Genomic DNA, 26,901 nt, shown 5'->3' on the forward strand with positions numbered 1-26,901 from the left:
CCTCCGCTAAGTTAGTCTTATTTTCAGGATTTTTACCTTTTTAGTTCACGCTGTGGAAGATAATTGCATTTTCCTTTATTATAGCCACCCTTCTATAAGTAGCTTCCAACTGTCTTCGTCCCACTGAAGAAGTCTCGTGTTGTTTTTATTTGTTGCTGCTGAGATTTGTTCCCAACCCTTTTTTTTTTTTTGTGGAGATGAACTCAAGCACCCCTTCAGTGACGCCACCCATCATCTTACAAATCTGATTTTAAACCCTAACCCTTATGTAGCTACTAATGATATAAACGTTGCCATACTAGTGGATAGTATTTTCATGCGATTCAGTCATGCGACTGTTAATGTTTAATTCAGTTTGGTTAAGTTTGCATCTGTATTTACTACTAATGGAGTGGCAGAAGCTGCTAGTTTCAAACATTTATCTACTACTTTAAGCTAAATATTTCAAACATTTATTTTACTTTAAAGCAAGCTATTTTAACTGTTAATCCATCAGTGTTTGCATTTTAATCAGGTAATTAGTTAAACTTATTACCCTTAACGTTACTGTTTGGCAATTTATTTAAAAACCTTTTAATAATCAAATTGTAATTTATATTCTATAAAATTATTTGAGCGTCTCCACAATCTTTCCACGTCGACACTTGCGACTGCAGAAGCACCCCTGACTGGGAATCTCCATGAGGAAATTAAAGTATTATTAAAAGTAAAAGCTTCAAGATTCAGTTTTACTTGCAGCCACCAAAGCCTAGAAAGACCTCAGAGACGTTAGTTTTACGTTCTACTAAATTGTTTCTGCTGTGTCAAATTTAAGAACCATTGTGGCTATTCATTTCAGATGGAGGACACATTCATGGCTTCTGTAACGGCCACCACGTCATAACCGTTAGCATATCTGACGCTTCCCTGTATTTCACAGACAATTAGAAGAAAGGCTTGTGGCTGGACTCGTGGATTTGGAGCTCCCTAATGAAGCCAAGCCCCGCTGACAAAGCCAGAAATAGCAGCCGTCATTTTAACCCATCGTTGTGAGGTTATATGCTAATCGTATGCATAGCACTCCTCTCTTCCTATTCATTACCACACCTCAGGAAACTTGACATTAAAAAAAGACCCCCCATACGTTTTATTTTTTTGCCTTTTATCTTTTTTTCCCTGTTTTATAGAAAATAATACATCTGTGTGAGTGCAAAATATGGAGAGGTGACAGGTCAGAGGTCAGGATGGAGGTGTAGATATATATGTTAATGAGAGAATGTGCTGACTCTCCGGACCCTAGAAGTGTTTTTTGCGACTGCGACCTTTTGAACCTCTTGAGTAACTCACGAACATTTGTTTGCCGCAAACGAGATGGAACTTATTCTCTCCCTCTTTGTCCCCTTTTCCTCTTCCTCCCTCTCCTACACCAGAGTTGACGTTCTGGTTCTACGTGAAGGAGCATCTGAACCGCCACGAGCTCCAGCGGTTCTACTCCCTGCGCCACATCTCCTCAGAGCTGGGCCGCGGTCGTGCCTGGCTGCGCTGCGCCCTCAACGAGCACTCGCTGGAGCGATACCTGCACACGCTGCTGGCCGACCGCCTTCGCCTGGGGTTAGTACACTGTGTGTCTGTGTGGATTACACGCATGATTTCTTTTTGACTTTCACTGTAGCTCAGTCAACTCAATAATAAAGATATTTGCAATTTCAGTGTGATCTTGCACCCTCATTTCATGCATTATACTGACACTTCAAAATCAATTCACTTCCACAGTTCTGCTCTGTAAAGCTGGTGTTTCCTCTCTTTGTTACTTCACCTCCTCTCTGTTTTCTAGGACTTACTATGAAGACTGGGCTTTTATTCTCGATGAAGAGAGAGCCAGTATGCTCCCCACCATGGCGGCAGGTGAGGTTGTGTTTTAATGTTGGAGATATTTTCATGGGAAAAGTACTACACACACACACCACACTGTAGTAGGTAAAACGCTAGGACCATGGCTAATTATTAGCATTATTTTAATTTGAAATGCCACTCGGAGGGAAGTGAACACCTTATATTAGTTAGTGTTGCATGTTATGCTAACATAGCATGCTAATATGGTCATGTTAGGCCTGTGCTCTAATGTTAGTGTTTTCAAAATGCGCACAGTTGGTGTTTTACTAATTATGTCCGTAATGTAACATTAGCATAAACACAGCATGATATGGTAATGTTAGCCTGTTAAAATGCATTCAGTTAGCATGATAACATGTTGCAGTTTGCATGTGTAGCATGTTAGCATGTTAGTGTGCTAACAATAAACTTAATGGCCAACGCACAGAGGGAAACAGCCGTTCTTCTGGTGCCACCCTCTCACGCCAGGCTGTATTCTTTTGCCCCATTGGTGGCAAGGATCTAAAAACAGCAAATTGGTGTCCCTGCGCTTCATCCATCCAAATATTGTGTCTTCCGCTCTCTAATGAGCATTACAGCCTCACTTTCAGTCTCATTGAAATTTAAGCATGCTTCACACAAACGGAGCCGCTGTAGAAATACATTAACTGCTTTTGCACTTCACTTGTTTACCGCGACTGGGTTTGGTGGGAATTGAAGTCCTCACCCTATTAGTGGTAATGACTGTGCTCTTACTGTTAAACTATTGATGAGCGGAACTCGGTTGAGCACAAACTCTAAAATATTAAGAATACAAACCACTGATCTTGTGCCAGAGATTTTCCTCTCTGTTCATACACGGGCAGATAGGCTGAGTTCATCTTAGGTTGCCCACTCTTATCTGTGCGCGTCCAGAAAAAAAGCTGACAAAGCACTTTGCAGAAGTTGAAAAGCTTTATATGATTTTAACGAGACTGATCTGCAATAAACTCCCTCTTTCTGCTGCGGTCTTCAGGTCTGAACTCCATCCTGTTTGCCATCAACATCGACAACACTGACCTGAACGGCGGGGTGACGCGAGGAGGGGGCTCCTCGGTGTCCCACCTCCTCAAGGAGTCCACGCAGGGCATCGGCAGCCTGTGGAAAGAGTCCACTCAGGGGGTCAGCAGCCTGCTGCGAGAGATCAGCACCGCCACGGCTGTGGTGCCCGGCTTCACCCCCAGAGTGGACGGGGCCTCGGACCCGCTGCCCGTCCTCCCCCGCAGCAGCTCGGCTGGTAGGAAAGAGCAATATTTAATACAGGCTTGTTTGTTTTGCTGCAACACACGGTAAAATTAATACATAATACAATCCAGTAACCATGCAAGAAATGCATAGCGGTGTCATTTTTTAGGCCTTTCTTTTTGCTTACACATTACATCATTTTTGTAGTTTTTGTACACCAGCTGCAAAAATCGAAACTTTGCATACATGGCATCTGCTTTTTGGGACTATCAACATGAAATAAACCTGCCGGAGGATGGACACATGCCATATTTCAGTATTGCAGCTTGCTGTATATTTGCTCCTAGAGAAGTGTTAGTGTCACAAAAGCCTCACAGAACCGGCACATGCAGTAAAACAACATATGGTTCAGTCGGAGCATGTATAATGAATGCACTGGTGGAACAAATCTAGTGGATGCAACACAAGGCGTCTGCAGCGGAGTGCTGCGTCAGTGATGAAATCCCCCATGAAATGAATAAACTTCCAGAGTGTCGGTTCCTTATTTGACCTCATTTAGCCGTCTGCCCCGGTCCATCCTGTCGGGGACAACTCGCAGCGTTTTCTCTCTTTTATTTTCTGCTCAGTGGGATGAACAAGCTTTTACATTTTAACTGTGTGGTGCTAAAACTTTCCGCTGGGCTGACTGTAAATTCTAAGCTGCGTGCAAACTCTTGAAGGTGGAAAGCCATTCAGATTATTCGCTGGTAGGAGACGTGCTAATTCACTGCCTGGCCTTTCGGTTCTGAAAATACAGAGCCACAGAAAGTGTCCTTTTTAAAGGCTTAATTGAACTAAACAATTAAGCCTTTATTATTAAGCCAAAGATTTTGTTTTCCATCTTTTCCCCCACCCAGACTCCGGGCTGAGGAAAGAGCGCAGGAGGAAAAAGAAAATCACCAACATCATTTCCTTTGATGACGATCTGGACGGAGGTGCGGAGGATGAGGAGGAGGGCGAGGAGGACTCCCAGAAGATGGGCGCGATGAGGAAGAGCCACACTGCTCCTGCTCAGAGCAGTGTGGAGGAAGGAATAGACCCTTTGGAGCCGGTCTTCTCCGAGTCGCCCGCCCAGAACGGCACGGCTGAGCCGGGCATAATCAGCTGGGTGGGGTCCCCCCATCCCTCTCGTACTCCACCCACTACTACTACTACTCCTCCTCCGCCTGACTGTAAGAGTATAGACAACGAGGAGGAGGAGGAGGAGGACGAAGAAGAGGAGGAGATGTACAAACCCAGAGCACAAACCCAGGAGGAGGAGAGGAGAAGCAGCTCTGATCAGTGAGTCAAATGTCTTCAGTTGAATGTCGGGTTATAAAAAGTATAAAGAGAAATATTCCCATTTTTTATTTATTGCGACAGAATTTAATGTGGCCTCGGGACCAAGTACCCTTGGAGGTTGTTCATTAGATGCACGTGAGATCATTAAAAAAATCGGGTTTTAATTACGTGCTCATTTTTGTAGTTTCACCTTTTTTATTGGATGAGTTCTCAAATTATGGGCTGCTGGAGGTGATAGTAGGATCCAAAAGTCAGTTTCCTCTGGGCACACGAAGTGTTTTTAATCAGAAAACAAATGCACACACAGCCTGCAGAAACACAAAATCAACCAACATTATATAAAGTGAACGTATTGAAGATGAACCATAAATGTTAGTCTTCATTTTCCAATACACAGTGCAAGTTGCATTATTTTGTAGTTAAATAAAATAATCCCCCCCCCCCCCCCCCCCCCCATGCTGGGAAACTAGGTCTCGTAGTTTTACCCGCTGATTTGGCTTGTATTTATATTTGATTATATATCCGTAAATCCCCCTAAGCATCATGGGAAATAGACTCCAGAATGTGTCGTGCAGTTGAGGTTTCAATCCAAAATGTCCACACTGAGGCAGAAGTGGAGTGAACAGTACTGATTGCACGGCCAGACTGACGGAGGTGAACGCGCTCTTGTTCTAGGGTGGTGGTCGGCAGCCTGTCCAGTGTGTCCACCTGGAGCCCCCTACAGGTGATGACCGAACGCAGGAGCGCGGACATCCTCATTCCTCTGAACCCCGCAGACTCTCAGCCAGGTACTGTGGTCCTCACAACACAATAACACCACAGCTGCAGACTTAACTCACAATCCTGCAGCTTCTAAGGAAGATCGAAGAACATTAAAACACTTCCGGATGCACTCTGTTCCCAGATCAGTATATTATTTTCCTGAGTGCTTTTAGCCTACGCTGCCACACTGAGCCTCAGTTTACATTTCCTACTTGCACAGTAACTGTTACGTCGCATCGATTTTTTTAAAATACAAATATGTATATAAATCAAGAGTTGTAATTTAAGTTGAACTGTGGCATCTCTAAGAGCGCATTTTAAGATTCTGTGATGTTTGCTGGACTGTTTTTACTGCTGACCACAGCTGCTTATGGCTTAAGTTCAGGGATTGGATGTCAATAAAATGGAATCACGGGACTTTCTCTGTTAGTCTACACCTTCACTTTCACTTCGGTATTTGGTTTCAGTGAGCTCTGTGGAGGACACGGCTGCATTTCCTGCTCAGCGTGAGTCAACAGGACCGGTGGGGAACTGTGAGAGCAGCAGATCGCCGCTAACATTCAAGTAAGACGTCGTTTCAGGCGGGACTTGCTCTCATGTTGTGCGAATTATTTTCAGTTTAGGGCAAACTATTCATCAGACTAAACAAGATAAGTCTTGCAAGTGCAGGCTCAGCTTTCTTTACAGAAATGAATTGTAAAATGTGTTGTAGTATGGAGTCCAGTCCACCGACGCAGTCTGCTCCACTCTCCGGTGTGCTGCCAACATCTGGTCTGCCAGAGTCCATGACAGTGGGTGAGTGTTTCTGCCTCTTACTGTTTCTCACTCTCTGCTGCTCTTCTATTTGGGTTTGTTACCAAACCGGTTTTGTGTAGTGAATCAGCATTTTATGCCACAAGTGAGCTAGCACAAGACAGCCGAACAGTGTCTCTGCACAGGAGTTCACACATAGAAATGACATCACCTCGACCGGGGACACTAGGAAGGGGGGGGGACAAGGGGACAAGGCCACTTCAAAATTAAGTAAAAAATCTAACAAACAATGTATACAAGGTGTTTTTGCTTGTAATAAGTAAAAAATAATAATAATAATCTGCCAATGGAGCAAGTGAACATTTGCTTGGTAAGATTTCTTGCGTAAAATGCAATATTATTATTATTTATTTAAAAAGAGAAAACTCATTTCGAGCTGCATTGCACTAGTATTAGGAAGTGTTGTTTCATAATAAGCCTGTACGTTGTTGTTTTTTTGTCTTCACTTAACAAGATTTCCAAGATGCATTGTTTGAAAATAAGTCCCTAAACCTCACTGATTTAAGTGTTATGAGATATTTTGACTCACTTTGTAAGATTTAGCGTTTTTTCCAATTCTACAAGCCAACAAGGTGGATTTATGTTCTTATGGATAACGGCGGTGGTGCAATTTCCAAACAAGGACGTGTCAGGAGTGATACTGTTGTGACTTAAAGGATTTAATAACGTCTCTCACTCCTTTGAGATTAGGGCCTATTAGGTGAAGTTCCTTAATGTCCAAGGATTAATGACACCAAACATGAAAATTATTATTTTTCCAACATGACGGCAAGAATCACATACTGTATGTCGAATCGCCGGTTCCTCTCGAGGCTTTGTCGGAAGACAATCTCATCTTGGAGTGTATTCCCAAGAAGTTTGTGATGATAATGAATCCTGTGGAAGTCCTGCCACGTCTTTGTCTGGAAATCTCCCCAGCAGCTGTCGTCTGCAGCAAATTCAATCAGACTGTCTGTTATTTTCAAACCTCGTTGTTTTTCTGTGTGCTTAAAGTGATCTAATTGCTACGAGCGATGATGCCCTGTGCCTTTCAGTTCCATAACATTTCCATAATGCGAAAACGATCCACCAGGTGGCACTGTTGGTCCAGTCAGATCGTGTGCATTGCCTGCCATTGACAACAGCTGTGCGATTTCAGATGTGCATTAAACACACAGTGATGAGCACTTTAATGTGTGCGCGACTCACAGCACACAAGGACTTTGGGGTTGGTGTTTTCTGCTCGGTGCCCTGGAGCTAATCAGACCACTAGACTCTCACACTGATGCTATGTGATACCTTGGTGTGTGTGTGTGTGTGTGTGTACGTGTGAGTAAGCGACAGAGAGCTAGGGGAGGAAAGGTGATCAGAGCTGCCTGTAAGGGCTGGATTGAGCCTTCGTCCAATCTATTAGCCCTGAGTTAGAGGAGGTCGCAGGGCCAGGGAAAGAGCTAGTGGGAGCTATAAAAAAAATATTTCTCAAAAAAATTTGAAAGTCAAATCCACCCTGAAATACTGTAACATCGCTGTAGAGTCAGGTTTTTTTTGTTGTCAGTCCCTCACAATCAAAGAGCAAACGGCTCCTTTCCAGACTCACTGACAACCAACAGTCTCACAGGAAGAAAGGCATCGCGGCAGAGGCAGAGTCACCGATTTCCATGCCTACTGTCGGCTCAATAGACCAGAATGCAACGCAGCCAAAACTGATTTCTGCATTTTGAGCAAATGACCGTGACTTTTTCTCGACTGGTAAATAAAGAAAACCTCTCTCTCTCGCTCTTGCTCTCTCTCTGTTGCTCTCTCTATCGCTGGCTCTGTTGCCTTTTGCTCTCTCCGCCTCCTCAAGTAAACCATAGCAACAAGTTACAGGCGCCTTTTCCGGAGGGGGTTTCTCAAAGTTGCCCTGGGAGATGTAGGAAAACCACTGAGCAAGAAGAAGACGAGGCAGGTTGAGGGATAGTCAAGTCAAGAAAAAAGTCTTTAAAGCGCTGTTTTCATTGAATATGTCATTGGGGATTTTAGCTTTAAGCAAGTTAAACACAACGGTTGTATAATGTCTTCTGAGACTGAGGGTTATCTCAGTTTGAGCTCGAAAAGAAGTCTGTAGTTACGAGGCGCTAGGGGTCAAATGAAAGACTTTTGAACTGCATCATGGGAAATGTAGGATCCAATGTTTTTTTTTAAGGTTGACCCACATTGGGGACTAAAAATCATGCTTATTTTTGACCTTTATTTTTTGGAAAGGTCTCTTGTGAGTTCCTCAAAAGGATGCATATGCAAAACTAAATAGCTTGAGCGTGTTGATTAAGTCATAAATGACAATGAGCAGTTGATTGTGGGTGGGCATAAGAGTAATAAGACCTTCTATGAAGAGGACAATACATCATCACTGTGTGTGTGTGTGTGTGTGTGTGTGTGTGTGTGTGTGTGTGTGTGTGTGTGTGTGTGTGTGTGTGTGTGTGTGTGTGTGTGTGTGTGTGTGTGTGTACTCAGTGCTTCAGATTGGTACAACTGTTAATGGCAGTGTTTGCCCCTTTTTTGTGATTACGGCTTTGTTCACACACGCAGTCGAATACAAAGCGTGCTGGATTTTTTTTTTGTGTGTGTGTGGGGGAACTGGGTGGGAAAAACTGGTGTTCAGCGCAAACTCTCCCTCAGTGATTTCCTTCTGGCCTGACAGCGTGTGAGGCCATCAGTGCATTGATTGGTGAGTATGGAGTCTATAATCCACAAGACACCTTGATTACATGGCCTAGCTCTCTGCTAATGCATCTATTGGAACAATTGAGCAAGAGCATGTAGGCTCCGGTGGACACGCACAATCTCTTCCATGTGTATATACGTATATATTTTTTAGCACACACCTTTCCCAGCAACATGAGGACAAAGTTGCAAGCACGTATGTACTTCCGCCTCACACACGCTCTTGTGCTGTAATTTGCCCGTGCACGTCTGCAACGAAGGAGGGGCGTCCGCTCCACTTGAAGTCCCTAATGGCTTCTCTCTCTCTCTCTCTCTCTCTCTCTCTCGCTCGCTCGCTCGCGCTCTCTCTCTCTCTCTCTCTTTTTTTCCTCCTCCCCCCAACCAGGCTCCTAGCTCGGGGCTGGAGGAGACCTACTTGTGTCTGGGGCTACATCGACACCCTACATTAGTTATGAGAATAGAGTTGTGGTCTCTGCATGTTGTGTGTGTGATGGTGGAATGCAAAGTGCAGGGTAGATTAACTCCTTGTCTCATGGTTGTTATTTTTGGAAGTCCTGGCAGCAGCCTAGTTAGGGGCTTTGAAACCTTCATGTGCACCTCCCAGCGTAACTATGGAGATGAGTCACTGTACCGCCACACAGCCCGCCCCAAATCTGTCCTTTACCTCAGCACGGAGATTAACATCAGCCAGCAGCTGACTGCTAGCAGACTTTGTCTGCAGCTGATACAGTTGAACTGGAAAGGATCCTGAAGACTTCAGAGTGAAGTTGCTGCTCTTTGATGTTTTCTTCAAATTTGCATAGCAAATGTTCCTTTGCCATTTGTTCTTTCCCGATACCTATACCTCAACTTGTGTATCGGCCGATACCGAGTAGAGCGTTAAAAGCATAAAACAAGTGAATAATTCCCTCTGTAATGTCTATTTATATTGCTGTGAAAACATCTCATTCAAACAGCTGCATTTATTCAAGTTTCTCGCCAACAACACAATTTACATTTGAAAACGTCATCATTTACCTTTGCCTGATCCTCTGTTTTACTGAATGGATCTTGAACGCATCATACTGGGACTCATTGCAAACTTTATTAACGTTAGCCGTTAGCTCCGTTATTTAGCTAAGCAGGACTATGCTGCCCACCAGCGGCTAACAGCTAACTAGCTTTCCTGTTGCCGATCTTAACACAGATTTGTTGTTCACAATGTAGCATCATAATGGACAAATAGAGAGGGTTTAACCACCGGTGCGTAGCACTAGTTTGCACATGTGCAGTACCGATCGTTGAAGCAAATTTGAAGTTCTCAGCATTTTTCTTCTTCTCAGGGTTGCAAATAAAAACATAATTTAATATCATCCTGTGATGCAAAAACTCTCTAAACGGATAAGAGTGCTGCACATAATGTGTGTCGTCAGTAAAACACAATTCAATCACTAGATGACACCGTTTGGATTTATTATTCGCAAAAATTCCAGTGGTTTCAAAACGTCTTAACCCCCCCCCCCCCCCCTCCCCTGTGTAAAGCCAGAGCACCTTACAAGATCTCAGCACCGCGTCGGTGAAATATCAGAAACCATTACACCCGGAAATTGTTTTGGGTGACAGCTCTGTTACATGGACAAATTTGAGATTAATATTTTATTTTGCAGCAGTCAAGAGAGGAACTTCCATTAAATCAGAGGTGGATGTGACAGCCCATAATATGTTATTAAGGGCAAACATCAGCTGAATATATCAGTGAATTCACAGGAGGGCGTGGGCTACTTTTGGCTGTTAACACAATAAAAAATGTCTGGTTTTGAGACGTATGAGCCAGAACGGCCAAAGAAGACGGCGGTTTCCTCGTATGATCAGTTGATTTGTTCATTGTTGTGAGTTTGGATTCATATTTCCTTGATAGTTTAATGCGAACGGTAGCCAGTGTTTGTCTTCCCCGACATTCATCTTGTGTTAGTTTCTTTCTTCCTTTAGTAATAAAAGTGTTCTCTGTGAGTGAAACAGATATCACTGTGTATAACTTCTGTCAGCTGAAAAAAAAAGAAGTAAAAACCGGATTTTTATCAAAGCAGTTCATCACAAGGACGGAACAAAAAGTGCAGCATTAAAAAGTGGGATTCTGTTATTTCTACATTTGAGTATTAGTTTATGCATATTGCTGTGTGAAGCGACCGCGTGTGTTTTGTGTATTGGAGGTAGTTTGACTGAAATCTGTTCTCTTTTCATCTGCAGTGGAGCTGCGTCAGGCCATTGTGGCCATGATGAACAGGAAGGACGAGCTGGAGGAACAAAACACGTACGTTTGGATGTGTTCTCCTTATCTGCTGCTCGCAAACCTCCGCACGCACACGCACACACACACACACTGGAGGGAGACATCAAATGACCTTTCTGTATAAATTGTGTCGGCTGTTTTGTTTTTATCCCGAGACAAGAGGGTTTTTCTTTTGTGCCAACTTCGGGGGCTGGAGACTGTTTTGTTGTGTTTTGTTTTGAGCATTAAGCCGCCAGAGACTTTTGTGATTTACGCAAATTAACAACTGCTGTGCAAACTGCAAAGCACACAGTTCAATAAGAGTCTGTTGTAATGACCGAAAAAAACACAGCATTATGTTTATACACCTTTGCAATTAATCCTAAATAAATGTGAATCTTCTGCCAAGCCGTGTTTAGATCTTTATGATAAACTGTGATTTGTATTTGTACTTGGGGCATTAAGATAACAGCGATGCAATCACAGATGGCTGTTGATTAAGTGTTTTGTATCGGAGCCGAGTGTGACTGCAATTAAAGAAGCTTAATAATGTTTATCCCATCCACTGTTTATGAAAATAGCATTACCGGAATGTCAACATTTAGCACGTCTAAATATATGGAGGATTAGGTCTGCACGAGATGTATCGACCTGAGGGTAAACGGGACAGAAAACACACAGGTCCGTGATCGGCTTCATGTGTTTGACAGGTCTCTTCGCAGTCTGCTGGATGGGGAGATGGAGCACTCGGCAGGCCTGAGGCAGGAAACCGATTTACTGAAGAGGAAGCTGGCAGAGCTGGAGGAGAGACACACAGCCAAGGTGCAGGCTCTGGCCAGGTAAGAAACAGCTGGGACGTCTGCAGAACGTCCATCAGTGATGTCATTTCAGCTGGCAGTATGTCAAAAAAACAAAAAGAAATGCCAAGAAAAACAGAGGTGAGCCGTTTGGTCAACTAATCACTTCAACTATAAAATCTATACTATATAATAACTATATAATGTATAATCTTGTAAGCTATTTGCAAGCCAAAATTCCCCAAAACCGCTGTCTTCTGCATCCCAAATATGAATATATTTTCTTTATTTACAGTCAACTGAATATTTTGGGTTTTGAATTGTTCAAATGCATTTGGGAATGTCACCTTGGGCTCTGGGACATTGTAACAAGCATTTATTACTCATTTCTGACATTCCATAGACCGAACGGTTAATTGACGACTCACTCGTTGGTTGCGTCCGTCACCAGCTCCGCTAGAAAAGATCGCAGCGTCCGAAATGGATCAAAGTAGCTAACTAGCGAGCCATCTCGCTTCTTTCTCGTCTCTGTTGAGAGTTGCAGATGTGAAGTAGCGATCGGGGAGGTGCTGGCGGACAGTGTGACGTTAGCAGGAGCTAGCAAAATGTCAGCAAGTCGGCTATATTTTACACTGGAAAATCCCACTAATAAAATGGCGACGTGTACAGTATAAGGCTTTAGTTTCAAGGGGTGTTCATGTTTTGCACGTTTTAAGATCACGTCACCGGTTTAGTTGTACACAGCTGTTCAAAATAGAAATAATATATATTTTTTGGTTTTAACACACTGGTTTTGAATCTGCTGATACTCAGGTTCAGGTGTTGGGATCTATATGGGGAAGCAAACACTGCCTTTGAAGCCTCTCCCTATACATGGTGAAAGAGGTCGGCTGTCAGAACAACTTTTTCCCTTTCAGACCGAATTGTAGAGTGCTCCGTTTCCTCCGGTCAATCACACGCTTTTATCCCAATAAGCGACCTCCTACCGCTTCCCTGTAAATGAGTTGAGTCACCTCAGCATTTACAATCGACTGCCCGTATGCCAGAAGTCGTCAGTCGAGCCCTGATTCCCTTTAAATGGAGGATTACTCATCCCTCAGCGGTCTAAACGGAACGACGCAGCAAGTGTGCGTTCACATAGTCGCCTCCTACAGTAAGTCAAGCCACCAGCTGGGATTGATTGAGTGACTCAGGTTTGAGTGTGTAGGGGCCGCTAAAGCTTATGGTGAGGACGGTGCAGTTGCTTGGGGAGGGATGTGTGTGATAGCTTTCATGTTCACAAGGAACAATTTAATGGAGTTATGGCATGAGGGGTTCGAGAGAGAGTGTACAGGGGACAAGGGATGGCGTCATGGCTGCCTCACTCACTGTGACATACATTGTGCTCGTCCGCCGCGGCCAAAACGCACACACTCGAAGACACACAAAAGCCTCTTCTATAGTCCGCCGCTTAAATCTCAAGTGCTGCTTTTTCCTTCTCAGCCAAATCTGTCTCGATCAATAGCGGCTATAAATACCCCTGAAGGAGCAGCTAGCCACTGAATGAGGGCTGGGGAAGCTGTCAGCCTCAATCAGTGGAAGAGGCTACTTGCTATGAATCCCACAGTTCTTTGTGATTCACTCGCACTCTGGGGGGGATTGGAAGTCAGTAAGCCTGACGTGAAATCTGACACCGAACTGTAACATGTCACCCGTTGAAGGGACAGTCGGCTCGCTCGACGACGGACCGCGAGCTGAGTTGAGTTAATTGCGGTGTTACTGAGACAGATTGTCGAATCTGTGCAAAAACAAAAAGTTCAGGTTAAATGTTTATCTTCAGCACCAGATGGTCCCGTTGTTTAAAGGAAGATGCTGCCGGTCATCTGCTTATTTCAGTGCATCTCCTAGTAGTAGTACAGTAGAGCAACACCCAAACCCAAGGAAGTGGCATGTGTGTGTGTGTGTGTGTGTGTGTGTCTTGAGGCCCGGCTGTATGTGGGGGTGGCAGAGGATGAGCGAGTCGCCATAGATAGATTTCCGGCTGACGTAGACTCCGGCATGAAGGGGGAGTGGGCTAAAATGAGCCCGCTGCTCACTTACTGAGTTACTCACACACAAAAAAACTCAAGATGTACTGCAGGACCCTTACTCACACAGGCATCCAAATATAACATGGAAATGTAACGCAGTGACACATAGCAGCCCACATCCTCACCCTCAACTCCTACCAGACTGCAGGAAACCGAGCGCACATGTAACAGATGTACGTTTGCGTGCACGAGGCGCGTCAAATCGCCTCCGGAGGAACTTCACTGGTGGCAACAGCAAAGATCACAATATTATCGACGGTATTATCGATCAGTATTGTGACAGACGTTAGCGGAGCTCTCTTAATGCCTTCATAATATACAGTATTAACACACCAATCATTGGTCATGTGACAATGATAACTAAGCTAGTAGACATTTGGTGGTCATTTTACTCTGCTGCTGCAACACTGAGGTAAGGAAAGAAAATTCAAATGCAATTCTTTGCAAACATTTCAGGAAATGCATTTTCTGGTAAATAAATGTCGCTTTTGAATATGTAATATATTCAAGAAAAATGTGTGTATATATATATATATATATATATATATATATATATATATATATATATATATATATATATATATATATATATATATATATATATATATATATATATATATATATATATATATATATATATATATATATATATATATATATATATATATATATATATATATGCATATATATATATATATATATATATATATATATATATATATGCATATATGTATATATATATATATATATATATATATATATATATATATATGCATATATATATATATATATATATATTATCTCACAGAACACATGGAAATTTAGCTTTTAGAAAATAATCACAATTTAAAGGCAATTTCGTTATGAGTGGGTCTCAGATCTGTTTGTTTATTTTGCACAATATGTACAAGACACACACACACGCTCACACACACACACACACACAGGCGATTTGATACAAATCGTTCAGCCCTACTTCAGGTTTAAATTGAAATATGTTATGATAACCAAAATCCCACTCGAATATCTGTCCTCACGTCTCAGAACCTTCACCACACAGCGCCTTTTATTTAGTTACTATCACTGCTAATTATAACAGCCATTAAGTTGTTAAAAACTGTGGCTTTTAAAATGGATGTCCCAAACCACACACGCACGTTTACTTCACATCACTTTTGGGGGACATTAAATAGTCTTGTGCCCCTTTTCAGACGTCAGTTGGCAGAGCAGACAGCAGGCCTCTGGCAGCAGCAAGACGGGAAGGCGGCCAGTCGAGTGGGCTCGGTCCGGGAAGTGGTACCTCATCACTGGAAGAGGGGGCGGTTGGACAGGAGCAGATGCCTTTTTCTTAGCTGGCTGAGCTGCCGTCTTTTCTCCAGGCAGTCTGGTACAGCTGATCTAAGAAGTGGCAGAGAGAGCGGCTCTGAAGTTTGCCCAGTTTACTTGTTAGTTTACTTGTTGGGAGTGTTTAGGCTCACTGTTTTCCTTCTTTGGGAACTCAATTATGTCACTCTGCCCGGGGGGAGGGGCTTTATATATATATATATGTGTGTGTGTGTGTGTGTGTGTGTGTGTGTGTGTGTGTGGCTCTGAGCATTGAGCCTTTGGAAGTATGACACAAGAGTGTATGCTTGAAGTTTTCTTTTTTCTTCTTTTTCAGAAGAGGCTGAGCAGTAAATTGCTCTCTGGAGCATTACCCAGCAACTGAGCTGTCTGTCTCTGAAGGCGCCTTTGCACCTCTCATTTACTACTTCCAAACACAACCAGATCATACCTGAAGAACAGCCAATTCAGCTGTGTTTATTGCACATTAAGACGACTAGCGAGCACAGGGATAATAAAGGAGAGTGGGGGAAAAACCCACTCCAGGGCTTCTCTCAACTTAAGTAATTACTGGGTGTAGTTTAAATTTCAGCTTCCCTCCTGAGATACCTTTCTCCTTCCTTAAGAGAAGATCCTACATCCGTCCTCTCTTTCTCATAGCCTCTTACAGTATTTGCTTTATTCAAAACACACTTACAAACTTTACAGACTGACTTTCCCTCTTTCACAGAAAATATTTACAATGTCTTTATCTGGCAAACACTGTTTCCCGCTCTTGCAGTAACAATTTCTTTAACTATATCTCCAAGGCACACTCGCTGCTTTTTTTTCTTTTGCAACACAAACACTCTTCTAAATCTCCTCTTGCACTGTCTTTCCCCGCTTGTCTCTCATATGGAAGAAGATGAGATGACTTCAACATCAGCCAACGTAGTTAATAGGCTTCTCCTCTGAGCATTGATTCACACACAAACAATATTTCTGGGTCAGACTATTGCCCTTAATGAGAAAGGGGGTTTGTGTCTGGTCCCACATCAGCTGGACAAAGGATGCAGTTTTCGCAGCAGAGATGCTGAGCAAGTGCTTGACTTTGGACACACTCATTTAAAACTTTACCGTCCCTTAAGGCAGAGAAGACACTTAAAGTTTCAGATGACTTCCAAACACTCCACATTTCCAGTGTACCAACATTCACTAGAAGCAAAGCACCAAACAGCTTAATGGATCCCTCTCAATTGGAAAGCATTAACAGAGAGCCCGAGCTGCAGTTTCTTGCAACAGTTTTAAGGACGAAACGGTTGTGCAATGTTGTCACTCCCAGGGGGCTTAGTGGTTTAGATTTGTTTGGTATCCATCATTTACCTTCTACCCTGTGGGTCTGAGTAACGGTTGTCCACTAAACTGAGTTTGCAATGATGAACACGCCAAGAGGCGTTGAGGAAGTGAATGCAACACAGAAGTCTCGGCCGAAGTGGGTCTTTAATAGCGTACGGCTTTTCAAATGGTTGGATACAATTCAAACACTGGTAGTTTACTCACTGGCTCAAATATATAAAGCAACAATTTGCAACATTATCAGTAATGTTTTCCTTTACCGTGGAGAAATTCAGTCACTTATATAGTGCACATAAAAGTGGTGCTGAAACGTTTAACCGATTGGTGGTTCTCAACCTGAGGGTCAGGGCTGTTGTCACAACATGATGAAAAAAATAGGACCGAAGAAGAAAAATAAACATTTGATCACAAAATGATAATTTAGCCATGCTAGCAGACAAGTGGTCGGTTCATCTCTTCTTTATAGATCTTCATAGATCTTATTGGATTGGCTGCCAATGAAATTTGGTACATGTATTCAAATGTCTCAACATCTACAAGATGGATTGGCACAACATTTTGTACACACATTCATGGTCTCCAGACGATGTATCTTCAGAACTTTGAAGATCCCTTGACTTTTACTATAGCGCCACCATGAGGTTGACCTTTTCCATTGGAAGTGCAGCCTCAAAGACTATTAAAACGATGGAGCAGTCTGAGAAGGGAAGAGCGCTTCGTTAAACTGCTCAAGGTTGCAAGCCAACAGATTAATCAATTAGTTTATTAACAGAAAATTGTTCATCAACCCCCCCCCCCCCTTAGCAGAGGGTCAATACATTTTTTTAACAATTGATCAAGAAAAAATTGCCAAACATTCGCTGTTTCCATCCTCTTAAAAGTCAGGAGTCGCTGCTGTTTTTTTTTTTTAATTGCATAGCTTTTGGTATTGGCCCGTTGGTTGGACAAAACAAGCAAAAGATGTCACCTTGAGGGCCATTTCTCACTATTTTCTGACATTAATTGACTAAATGAGACATTGTAAAACATAATGAATGGAACGCTCAATAATGAATTTAATCATTATTTGCAGCCCTAAAGGGAAGTGTCAAATTAATGCATTAAGAGAAACAGCCTGTGACTTTGAGCCTCGGACAGATACTTCATATGGAGGAAGGCATTTATTTTCTCCTAGCAATAAACAGAAGCTTACAACATTCATGGGGAAAAAAAAAAAAAAGTTAGAAAAGGAAGGAAATTGAATGTCTGGAGGTGGACAGTTTCCGTGTCAGTAATGAGCAGGTGAATCGCTCATGGGGGGACGAAACAAGGAATTCTGTGTTTGCTCTAACACGTGGCAGCATGAACTTCTGTACGACCGGAGGGAAGCCGCTCCGACGCAGACAGGACGCAGAGAGTGTGTGTTTTAAACCTGCGGGTTGTGTTTTATCAGTCTGCTCCGAAATTGGATTTGAAAACGTACCGAGCAGGTAAAGGCTGTTCGTTGGAGCGACGTTCCCTCATAACCTGCGGTACACTCGCTCATTTACATTGTCCCACCCACAAGCAATATCAGCAGCCTCTGCACACTTCCCCAAATTTCCCCGAAGACCGCTTATATTGTGGATGCGCGTCAAAGGTGTGATCTACACCTGTGTCAGGATTCTGTTTTGTTCCGTCTCATCTGATGTAATGATGTCGAGATTTGTTTTCATATCAGAGGTGGTAAACTGAGAACATGCGTATGTCTCAATGCAAGGAGCCATACAGATGGTTAAACCTCGGGCTACTCAAGTGTAAATATGGTAGACGTTGGTAGAAAGTCCAGGTGAAAAGGTATCTAATGACTCGGCATTGGAATCAATAATCAAACCAGACTTATTAATATCAAGACAGGCTGATATGCCTGATTACTGATAATTCCATTTTAATGGCCAAAACTGCTGAGTTTGAGCCTTTTCCTGTTTAAACATTCCTTCTGTGTTTCATATCAAGCGGTGTTTTCTGTCTTCACTGTTGCAAAAGAGAGCAAGCGCATTGAAAACACTTCAATTGTATCGGAGCGATCAATAATTCAGCAAACTGTTCATTATCAGGCTGTTGTAACCTGAAAGAGAAATGATCGTGTTGTTTGTTCAGAGAATCCTTTATTCACAGAAATAAGGGTTGGTGTAAATAAGTGATTCTCTGAACAAAGAAGAGCAAACGGTATTATTTTTGATTAGCTGAAGTCTGGCAGCGTCTTCAATTGTGGTGAGCCATTAGAGCTGTTGACATTATGCAGTTACATAATGGATTGAAAGGGCTCACAGTACATCGTCGCAGTGTGTTGACGTGTTGGACCCATTACTTGCACTAAAGGTTACTAGAAACGTTTAAGCATTTGAACCTAAGGAACAACACAGCACTGCGGTGTTGTGAACATATTATTATTCTAATAAAAGTGGTATGAAATTCAGCGTCAAAGGTAATTATATGGAAAATAACAGCAAGACTAATTTAATAATAACGTGTAGTTAATAACGTCAATGATGTGACCCAGCTCGGGTGTCCTGGTCCAGACCCCTCATTACTGTTGTAACACCTGGCGTTTCCTGCTGTGAAGGTATATACTTATGTCTTTAAGCCTACCGTAAAAAAATGACTTTTGAACATCAGACTATTTTACATATCCAGCAAACACGGAGCAACATTAGCATGCCTTTTGAGTTGTGTTTAAGTTGTGCGTAAGGCCAATATTTTGTCTCCTTGTAGCTCTGTTTTTGGTCTCCACCAACTCCTGAGGGAGATATTTGGCTCTTTAACAACTAATAGCTTCGCCGTGTGTATGATGACTTTGTCCATCTGTTGTTTGGCGCTGACATTGTTGCCAGAATGGGCAGTTAACCCAGTCAACCCAGTTGGACTACTGTTTATTTGATTTGGCCGGTTAAAATGGTATTCGATGGCTTGGGATAATTTGGGCTACTTTATGTAACATTTGGGCATTTCCCCAAATTATTAGGCTGTATTTCACTGAGTCTGTCCCTCCTTTTCTCCAGTTAGTAGCATTTAGGCTCACGGATATGACGGGCCAAACCAAATGAACAAGTTTATGAAGTTTAATACAACTTAATTTTCAAATGATCATTCGGTAAGCTCTAAGGACTATTAGGTTTGCTAATAAAACGGAAGACAAGGGACACGTCTTAGGACTCGTATTCAGCCACAGAACTTCACAGATGGATACACTCTAAGTGTATTAAACACTCGGGCTGCCCCCTCTTAGTTGGTTAGTCGGCTAATCTGTCGATTTTGGTCTTAAGTCTAAGATTTCTGTAGTTAACTAGTTGTTTTTTATGCTTTTTTTTTCATGCTGAAGGACTTATTTCCGAGAAATTTATGAGCACATCTCTGGTGAACACAAGATTCAAAGTGGTGCTTTTGTGTGATTCTTTGTGGAGAAATACTGTTACAGATCTGTCTATGAGACGTGTCATCTCTGTCATCTGAAGACTGATGGGACAAAAGAGCTGAAGTAATTGAGGTATCAATAGGTAGCAAAAGCTCTACATTTGCTAAAAGTACTTTTTATTCACCTGAGTGTCAAGTATCAGTGACACTTCACTGTAACAACGGACCCATTGTCAGTGAAATGAGACGAGTCATAATGTCTGCGTATCTCCCAGAGCCCTTACACACACGGGCACACTCGGAGCAAGCGGCGTGTATTCGCTATAATTGAATCAGGCTGGAACAGCGTCTGGGCTGCGGGTGGTTCTGATAACGGCGACTGGGACGGCTCCTCGGAGAGCTCGTCGTGTGGATTCGGGAGGTCTCCAGGCAGGTACCTCTTTTGTTGTTGCGTGGGGAATGAGGGCTGATAAGCAGGGCACCAGAAATCAGCCGTGGAGAATGATGGGTGGGGGGGCAGAGAGCAAGACAAAGGCTGTTAAATTTAACTGCCAAGGGCATAAAGGCGCACTCCAACTCTGATTGATTTCCTCCCCAAAGTCGATGATGTTCAACCGGTTTCGGCTTGTAAAGAGACTGCCTCTGTCTCTCACGCCGTTTCTTTATCACTCAGTCTCTGTGTTTGCATCCTCATCTGCAGTCCAACACACACACACATACACACACACACACCACTGCTCTGAGCAATGCTAATGTTGGACTGTAGTTTAACTGGGCCATGACTCTGATCATTAACTGGCTCCTTCTGCCCAAACTGTGTCTTTTATCTGATGTGGCTGGAGCACATTTAGAAGTGCTCTTAAAATGCATTTCTGAGATACTTCTTTCAACCGTACAACATCTTCTGGGATAGTTTTCCACAACAAAACACAAGAGCATCGTTGAAGTTGAGCATTGATGTTGGCCGGTAGGACTTTAGCTTGCAGCAGGTGCAAGATCGATCCAAATGTGTTGGATGGAGTTGAGGTCAGGACCGGTCTAGTCAGTCAATCCTCCACTCCAAACTAGGAAAGCCGTTCCCTCTCATTGGTGCTTTTAGGGGGATGCGAGGGCGTCTCAGGCGCAATACAACCCAGACATTGTGGTTACGGTTTACATCTTAGCGACTCAGCCAACAGGACGGCCCCAGAAAACCATTTCTATATGACACAATGACTTTGTGGATGAGGGCGTCATCATTTTCAAACTGTCACAAAGTTGGACGCACACTGTCTCCAATACGTAATTCAATGGATAAAACTAAAATATCACATGAACCGTTTAGGAAATGCAGCCATATTTACACAGCCCCCCACATTTTCAGAGGCTCAAAAGTAATTGGACAAACTAACATAATTGTGAATATAATCATTATTTTTAATACTTGGAGGGAAATCTTTTGCAAAAATCCTTCTGGCACCCATAGACATCACCAAAAATGGTGAGTTATTTTCCCCTGGAGATGCTTTGCCAGGCGTTTTACTGCAGCCTCCTTCAGCTGCTGCTTGTTTGTGGGTCTTTCTGCCTTCAGTTTTATCTTCAGTAAGTGAAAAGCCTGCTTGCTTGGGTTTAGATCAGGTGACTGACTTCGCCAATTGAAGAATATTCCATTCCTTTGCCTTGAGAAGCTCTTGGGTTGTGTTCACATCATCTTTTGGGTCATAATCCATCTGCACTGTGAGGCGCCATCCAATCAGTTTTGTAGCATTAGGCTGAATCTGAGCAGATGGTTTAACCCGAAACACCTCAAAACTCATCCTGCTGCTTCTATCAGCTGTGACGTCACCAATGAACACCAGTGACCCAGTTCCATTGGTACCCACACATGCCCATCCAAAGCACTGCCTCCACCATGTTAGACAGAAGATGTGGTTTATTTCAGATCATCAGCCGTTCCTTTCCTTCTCCACTCTTTTCTCTTCCCATCATTCTGGTACAAGTTCATCTTGGTTTCATCTCTCCAAAGAATCTTTTTCCCAAACTGGTCCGGCTTTCTCAGATCTTTTCTGTTAAAGTCTAATCGGGCCTTCCTGTTCTTCAGTGTTACCAGTGGTTTGCACCTTGTTGTAAACCCTCTGTATTTAGATTCATGAAGGCGTCTCTTGATTGTAGACTTTAACAATGACACGCCTACCTCCTGCAGAGTCTTCCTGACTTCAGTAGATGTTATGAAGTGTTTTTCTTCACCAAGAAAAGAATTCTGCAATCATCCACTTTAGATGTCTTCCGTGGTCTTCTGGGCCTTTTGGTGTTGGTGAGCTTGCCAGTGAATTCCTTCTTTTTAAGAATGTACCAAACTGTTGATTTGGTCAATCCTGATGTTTCTGCTGTCTGGCTGATAAGTTTGTTCAGTTTTTTTCAGCCTAACAATGGCCTCCTTCACTTGCATTGACATCTTTTTGGTCCTGCATGCTGAGAGTTCCATGGACCAGCTACCAAATGCTAATTTAACATTTTGAATCCTATTATCTGCGTCATTTTTCATGAAATAGTGACACAACCGACCACATCTGTCCATGAAACCGTCTGTCAGACAACTGTCCAATTACGTTTGAGCCTCTAAAAATGTGGGGGACTGTATAAAAATGGCCATAATTCCAAAACGTTTCATGTGATATTTTAGTTTTATCCATTGAATTAAAGCTGAAGGTCTACACTTCAACCACATATTGACTGCTTCCTTTCAAATCCACTGGAGTCGTGCAAAGAGGCAAAATTAGAAAAATTGTATCACAGTCCAAATACTTATGTCCCTGACTGTATATTTCAGTCCACCAAGCAGCCGGTTTTGATGATCTGATCCTCAATTAATTTCTACCGGGGGATTTCTGCCTCATGTGCGGAAAAATCTGATTACAGTCATCAAAGGTTCATGTTGATAGCAAGTGTGAAGACTGGACTGACTGTTGTTTTGTTGTAGGTGGATTTAAAAAGCTCAGTCTGACCACCTGGCTCTTACTCTCACTGTTCCACAGGTGACAAGATGTCACAGCAGGTTTCCCACTGTGTCCCTCCACTGCAGGCTGTCATAAAACAGAGTAAACAACTTCCCGCCACCGGCTCGATGCAGCTCTCAGGGTTGTTGGACCGAAAAATAACCTTTCGTCACTTTGTGCATGATAGCATCTTTCCTGTGACAACCAGTCAGCAGATGTTTTTTTTTTTTTCTTTTTTCAAAATGCACAAGTCTGAATCTAGTCTGTTTATGAATTACAGTCAGGAGATTTGACATTAAAAAGTCATGCTATCAAAGAAATGCTTGCATACAATGTAATGTCGTTATAGCCTCCTTACTGATGGTGCTCTCTGGTTTAACGCTGTGTGTGTGTGTGTGTGTGTGTGTGTGTGTGTGTGTGTGTGTGTGTGTGTGTGTGTGTGTGTGTGTGTGTGTGTGTGTGTGTGTGTGTGTGTGTGTGTGTGTGTGTGTGTGTGTGTGTGTGTGTGTGTGTGTGTGTGTGTGTGTGTGTGTGTGTGTGTGTGTGTGTGTGTGTGTGTGTGTGTGTGTGTGTGTGTGTGTGTTGCAGGGAGAATGAGGTCCTGAAGGTCCAGTTGAAGAAGTATGTGGGGGCGGTGCAGATGCTGAAGAGAGAGGGAAGCCAGGGCAATGATGGTAAACCACACACACACACACACTGCATCATTATGACCTGATATTACATCTCATATCTGTGTCCCAGTCCATCTATTACGCTCTGAAACAGAAACGCTTATAGATGAGAAATAAGGTCATCAGTTCCCTCCACATCCCAGATCAGTTTAGATGTGTTTCTCAGGGGCTCAGATGACCAACCTGCCTTTTCTTTCACGGCGCAAAGCCCTTCTCACATTCTGACTCTTCCTTGTTTTTTTTAGTTTTTGGGGTAGATTTGATAACTTTGACTTTGTTTTCCGTGTTGCCGGGGGGATGTAAGCGGTGCTCTGTGTAAAGACTGGTGAGATAAGCTCCTGCTGTATCAAAGGCAAATAAACTGAACAAGGCAGATTATAGAGGGCCACATAATGGCTAATTGCATTTTGGGGGATAGAAGGGAGAGCGGTTTATCTGTGACACCCCGGAGGGTTTATGTGTTTGTGAGTTTCTCTTGTATGTTTTTGTTGGAGGTAAAGGGAGATGTAGAACTTTGTAATATCAAGTTAACGCTGTTTCATTTTATTAAAGAGGTCATCAGAACAAACTTTTGTGATATAAATCCTTTTAAGAACGCAGCGTAACTCCAGCTTGGTGTTTGTGTGATCCTGTTCTCATTTATTTGGTTTGGCAGAAGGAAGGAAGGAATTGTTTACTGCGACAGGAATTTTGTCAGAATTTCTATCTGTGATAAAAACACGGCAACGCCGATGCATCAAAGCAGGAAACAAGCAGGCACACAAGCAGCTACGGCAAGTGTGATAGGTCAACACTGACGTTGGACCTTTGTGCGTGAACAGTGCTTCTTTCACGCCTTATGTACATTTATAACCCAATACCATGGTCAAGACGGGGATATCTAGACATAAATGACATGGCAAAAACTTTAATAGACAACATTATGTCATCCGTGCTTGAAGGCTTACAGGCAAAGCTACAAGTGACAAAAGCTGAAGAGGAGCATCTCTCCTGTTTTGGTGGAGGCTTTCCCCACATTAAAACATTCATGGTATATTTTATAAAAAGTTATTCAGTGTACAACCCCCTGTGCAACTTCATGTTTAAAAACATCACATCCCTCTGGTTTCCCCGGCAATTACTGCGTTCAGCCCGTGAAACATGGCCGCCCGGCCCACTGGCACCGGGGAGCACGGCGGGGAGTGGAACGCTGACGATGGGTGATGATTGGAGGGAGAAATGGTGATTCCCTTGCATATATATTATCAGGAAATAGCCATCACCCAGCTCAACTGCACAGTCTCGGCGAAGATGTTCTGGCTCTCCTCTTGTTCGTCTTTTCCACTCATTATTTCTCTCACCCATGTTGACTTTTCACCCCCCCCCCCCCCATCATTTGTACCCTTTCCCCTCCCCGTCTTCACCCCTCCTTCATCCCTCTTGTCTTCCCCTCTCCCTTAAAAACCGCCGCTACCCCGACAGCCGTAGTAATTCCCTCTCCACCGCGGCGTCTAAATGATTTCATCCTCCCTCGCCTCTGTCTTCTCCTGCTAATGATGTGCCTCGTTCCATCACACTTTGAGGTGTGTGTGTGTGTGTGTGTGTGTGTGTGTGTGTGTGTGTGTGTGTGTGTGTGTGTGTGTGTGTGTGTGTGTGTGTGTGTGTGTGTGTGTGTGTGTGTGTGTGTGTGTGTGTGTGTGTGTGTGTGTGTGTGTGTGTGTGTGTGTGTGTGTGTGTGTTGGGAGTAGTGGAGGAGGAATAATATGTGAGCAGTTTAGGGGGAGCAAAAATCATATGGGGAGAAAAAAAAAAAAAAAGATGAGGATGATTTTATACACAAGCGCTCCTTTTTCATGTGCTGTCAGTATGCTTCCCCTTGATCATCTGAAACCCCTCCTGTCTAATGATAGCGCTGCAGACGTGATCTCTCCAACACTCCTCTGGCGCCGTCAGCCCCACTGACATCCCACAGAAGACAGTTTCTCCCTTCTACTGTTTCAGAGGCGTGCTAATTATTGAGAAACTGTGTTTGTGTTGCCGTGTGTTCTTTTGCGCGAGTGTGTGTGTGTGTTACAGTACCGCGCAAAATGTGTGTCACGTGCTTTAATCCGTTTAGACAAATCCGAAACGGTATCTGTGCAGCAGACGACACTCTTTTTTTACATGTCACGTTGGCGTCGCTCCAGGTGGTGTGGCGCCAAAGTGAGTTGAGCGTTTAAGGGCTCCGGATAGGTGCATTTGTATGCCTGCATGTCCATTAAGAGAAACCATTAGCCCGACCCCAGAGGACTTGTAGTGTAACAGTGACGGTCGTGTTAACTGTAAAGCAGAGTTAGCTGAAGAGAAGTCTCCGGGGAGAGACGCCGAGCAGCACATGTAGAATAATCACACCAACGCTGACCCAGTTTTACACAGCTCCCGTGGCTCTTGGAGAACATAATAAGTCTGAACAAGTTTGTTTTTTTTGGAACATAAGTCGGTGGCCTTGAAGAGAGAGCAGAATATGAGTTTTTTTTTTTAAATCACTATGAAGTGTGCGAGTCCTCTGCACACATGCGGCATTTATTATGTTGCTGGTAGGAGGCCAGGGCCTTTTCAATACGTTTCAGATATATTCTCCACATTAATGCAATCTGACATTGATAACGCAAGTTAGTTTTCACTTTGGTTTTAAAGCCTTTGTCATGCATACATACCCCCCAAAAAGGCATTCCATCAACCAGATGCTGAACGTTTGCAGCCAGTTTCATCATGTTGCCGCGACACTCCATCTCTCTCTGTTTGGGACCACATCCAAGTGAACATGGCAGCTCTCCTCTCAGGCTCTTGATGCAGTGGGTCATTGGGAAATCGAGGGGTTCTAGTGGTGGCAGTCCGTCGACTTAAAGCTGTGGCAGATAATGGATTTCATTATGTTTTTTTTTTTTGTTATATTTGTTGAAATAACCTCCCGAAAGCAATCAAAAAATATGAAAAACAAATCGGACATCTGTGGATGTTGCAGGTCCGTAATAAGCCCGTCCAATCGTTTTATTCGGCCTGAATGAAACGATTGGATGGGCTACCTGCCTGGTAACTACCTGCGCTCCCTCTGCAAGCTCGACAGCTGTCAGTACTATAATAGCCATGTTTACTGTTGTAATTATAATATTGGGGCGGTGGCGTTGGAGGGAGGCCTAAAGGGACGAGCTGTTGCCAACTTGCCGAATTTCTCACCAGGTTGGAGCTTGTGCTGCTAGCTGCTATCATTGGAAAAGAGCTGCCAACACTGGGCTGGGTTTTTTTTTTTGGTTGGATAATTGGAGCATGGTATGAGAAACGCAGGACGGCGTGACTTGTGATAGCACGCTATCGCCTGAAGCCCGTTGGTGCAACGATAAGGAGGCTAGGCTTAGAAACGAGGGCATTGACTGGATAAGAAAGCACCAGTTTTCTCAGAGCGCTGCCTCGTCCTCAGTGGAAGCTCCTTGTCTCTTGGGA

At 43.3% G+C, this 26,901-nt stretch overlaps 1 protein-coding gene across 2 annotated transcripts in view; it reads left to right on the top strand.

Moving 5' to 3' along the window:
• Positions 1 to 26,901, top strand: part of snx29 (sorting nexin 29) — a 119,942-nt gene that overhangs the window by 4,285 nt on the left and 88,756 nt on the right. For both annotated transcript variants that reach the window (XM_076093305.1, XM_076093306.1), the window contains exons 5-14: positions 1,410 to 1,590; positions 1,814 to 1,884; positions 2,867 to 3,127; positions 3,972 to 4,395; positions 5,071 to 5,183; positions 5,625 to 5,721; positions 5,870 to 5,952; positions 10,879 to 10,942; positions 11,611 to 11,739; positions 23,360 to 23,445. In XM_076093305.1, the coding sequence (XP_075949420.1) occupies positions 1,410 to 1,590; positions 1,814 to 1,884; positions 2,867 to 3,127; positions 3,972 to 4,395; positions 5,071 to 5,183; positions 5,625 to 5,721; positions 5,870 to 5,952; positions 10,879 to 10,942; positions 11,611 to 11,739; positions 23,360 to 23,445 (1,509 nt within the window). The remainder of the gene's footprint in view (positions 1 to 1,409; positions 1,591 to 1,813; positions 1,885 to 2,866; positions 3,128 to 3,971; positions 4,396 to 5,070; positions 5,184 to 5,624; positions 5,722 to 5,869; positions 5,953 to 10,878; positions 10,943 to 11,610; positions 11,740 to 23,359; positions 23,446 to 26,901) is intronic.

The sequence above is a fragment of the Anarhichas minor genome, unplaced genomic scaffold, assembly GCF_050575085.1.
Source record: "Anarhichas minor isolate MPS153535 unplaced genomic scaffold, ASM5057508v1 ptg000017l, whole genome shotgun sequence".
Classification (NCBI taxonomy): Eukaryota; Metazoa; Chordata; class Actinopteri; order Perciformes; family Anarhichadidae; genus Anarhichas; species Anarhichas minor.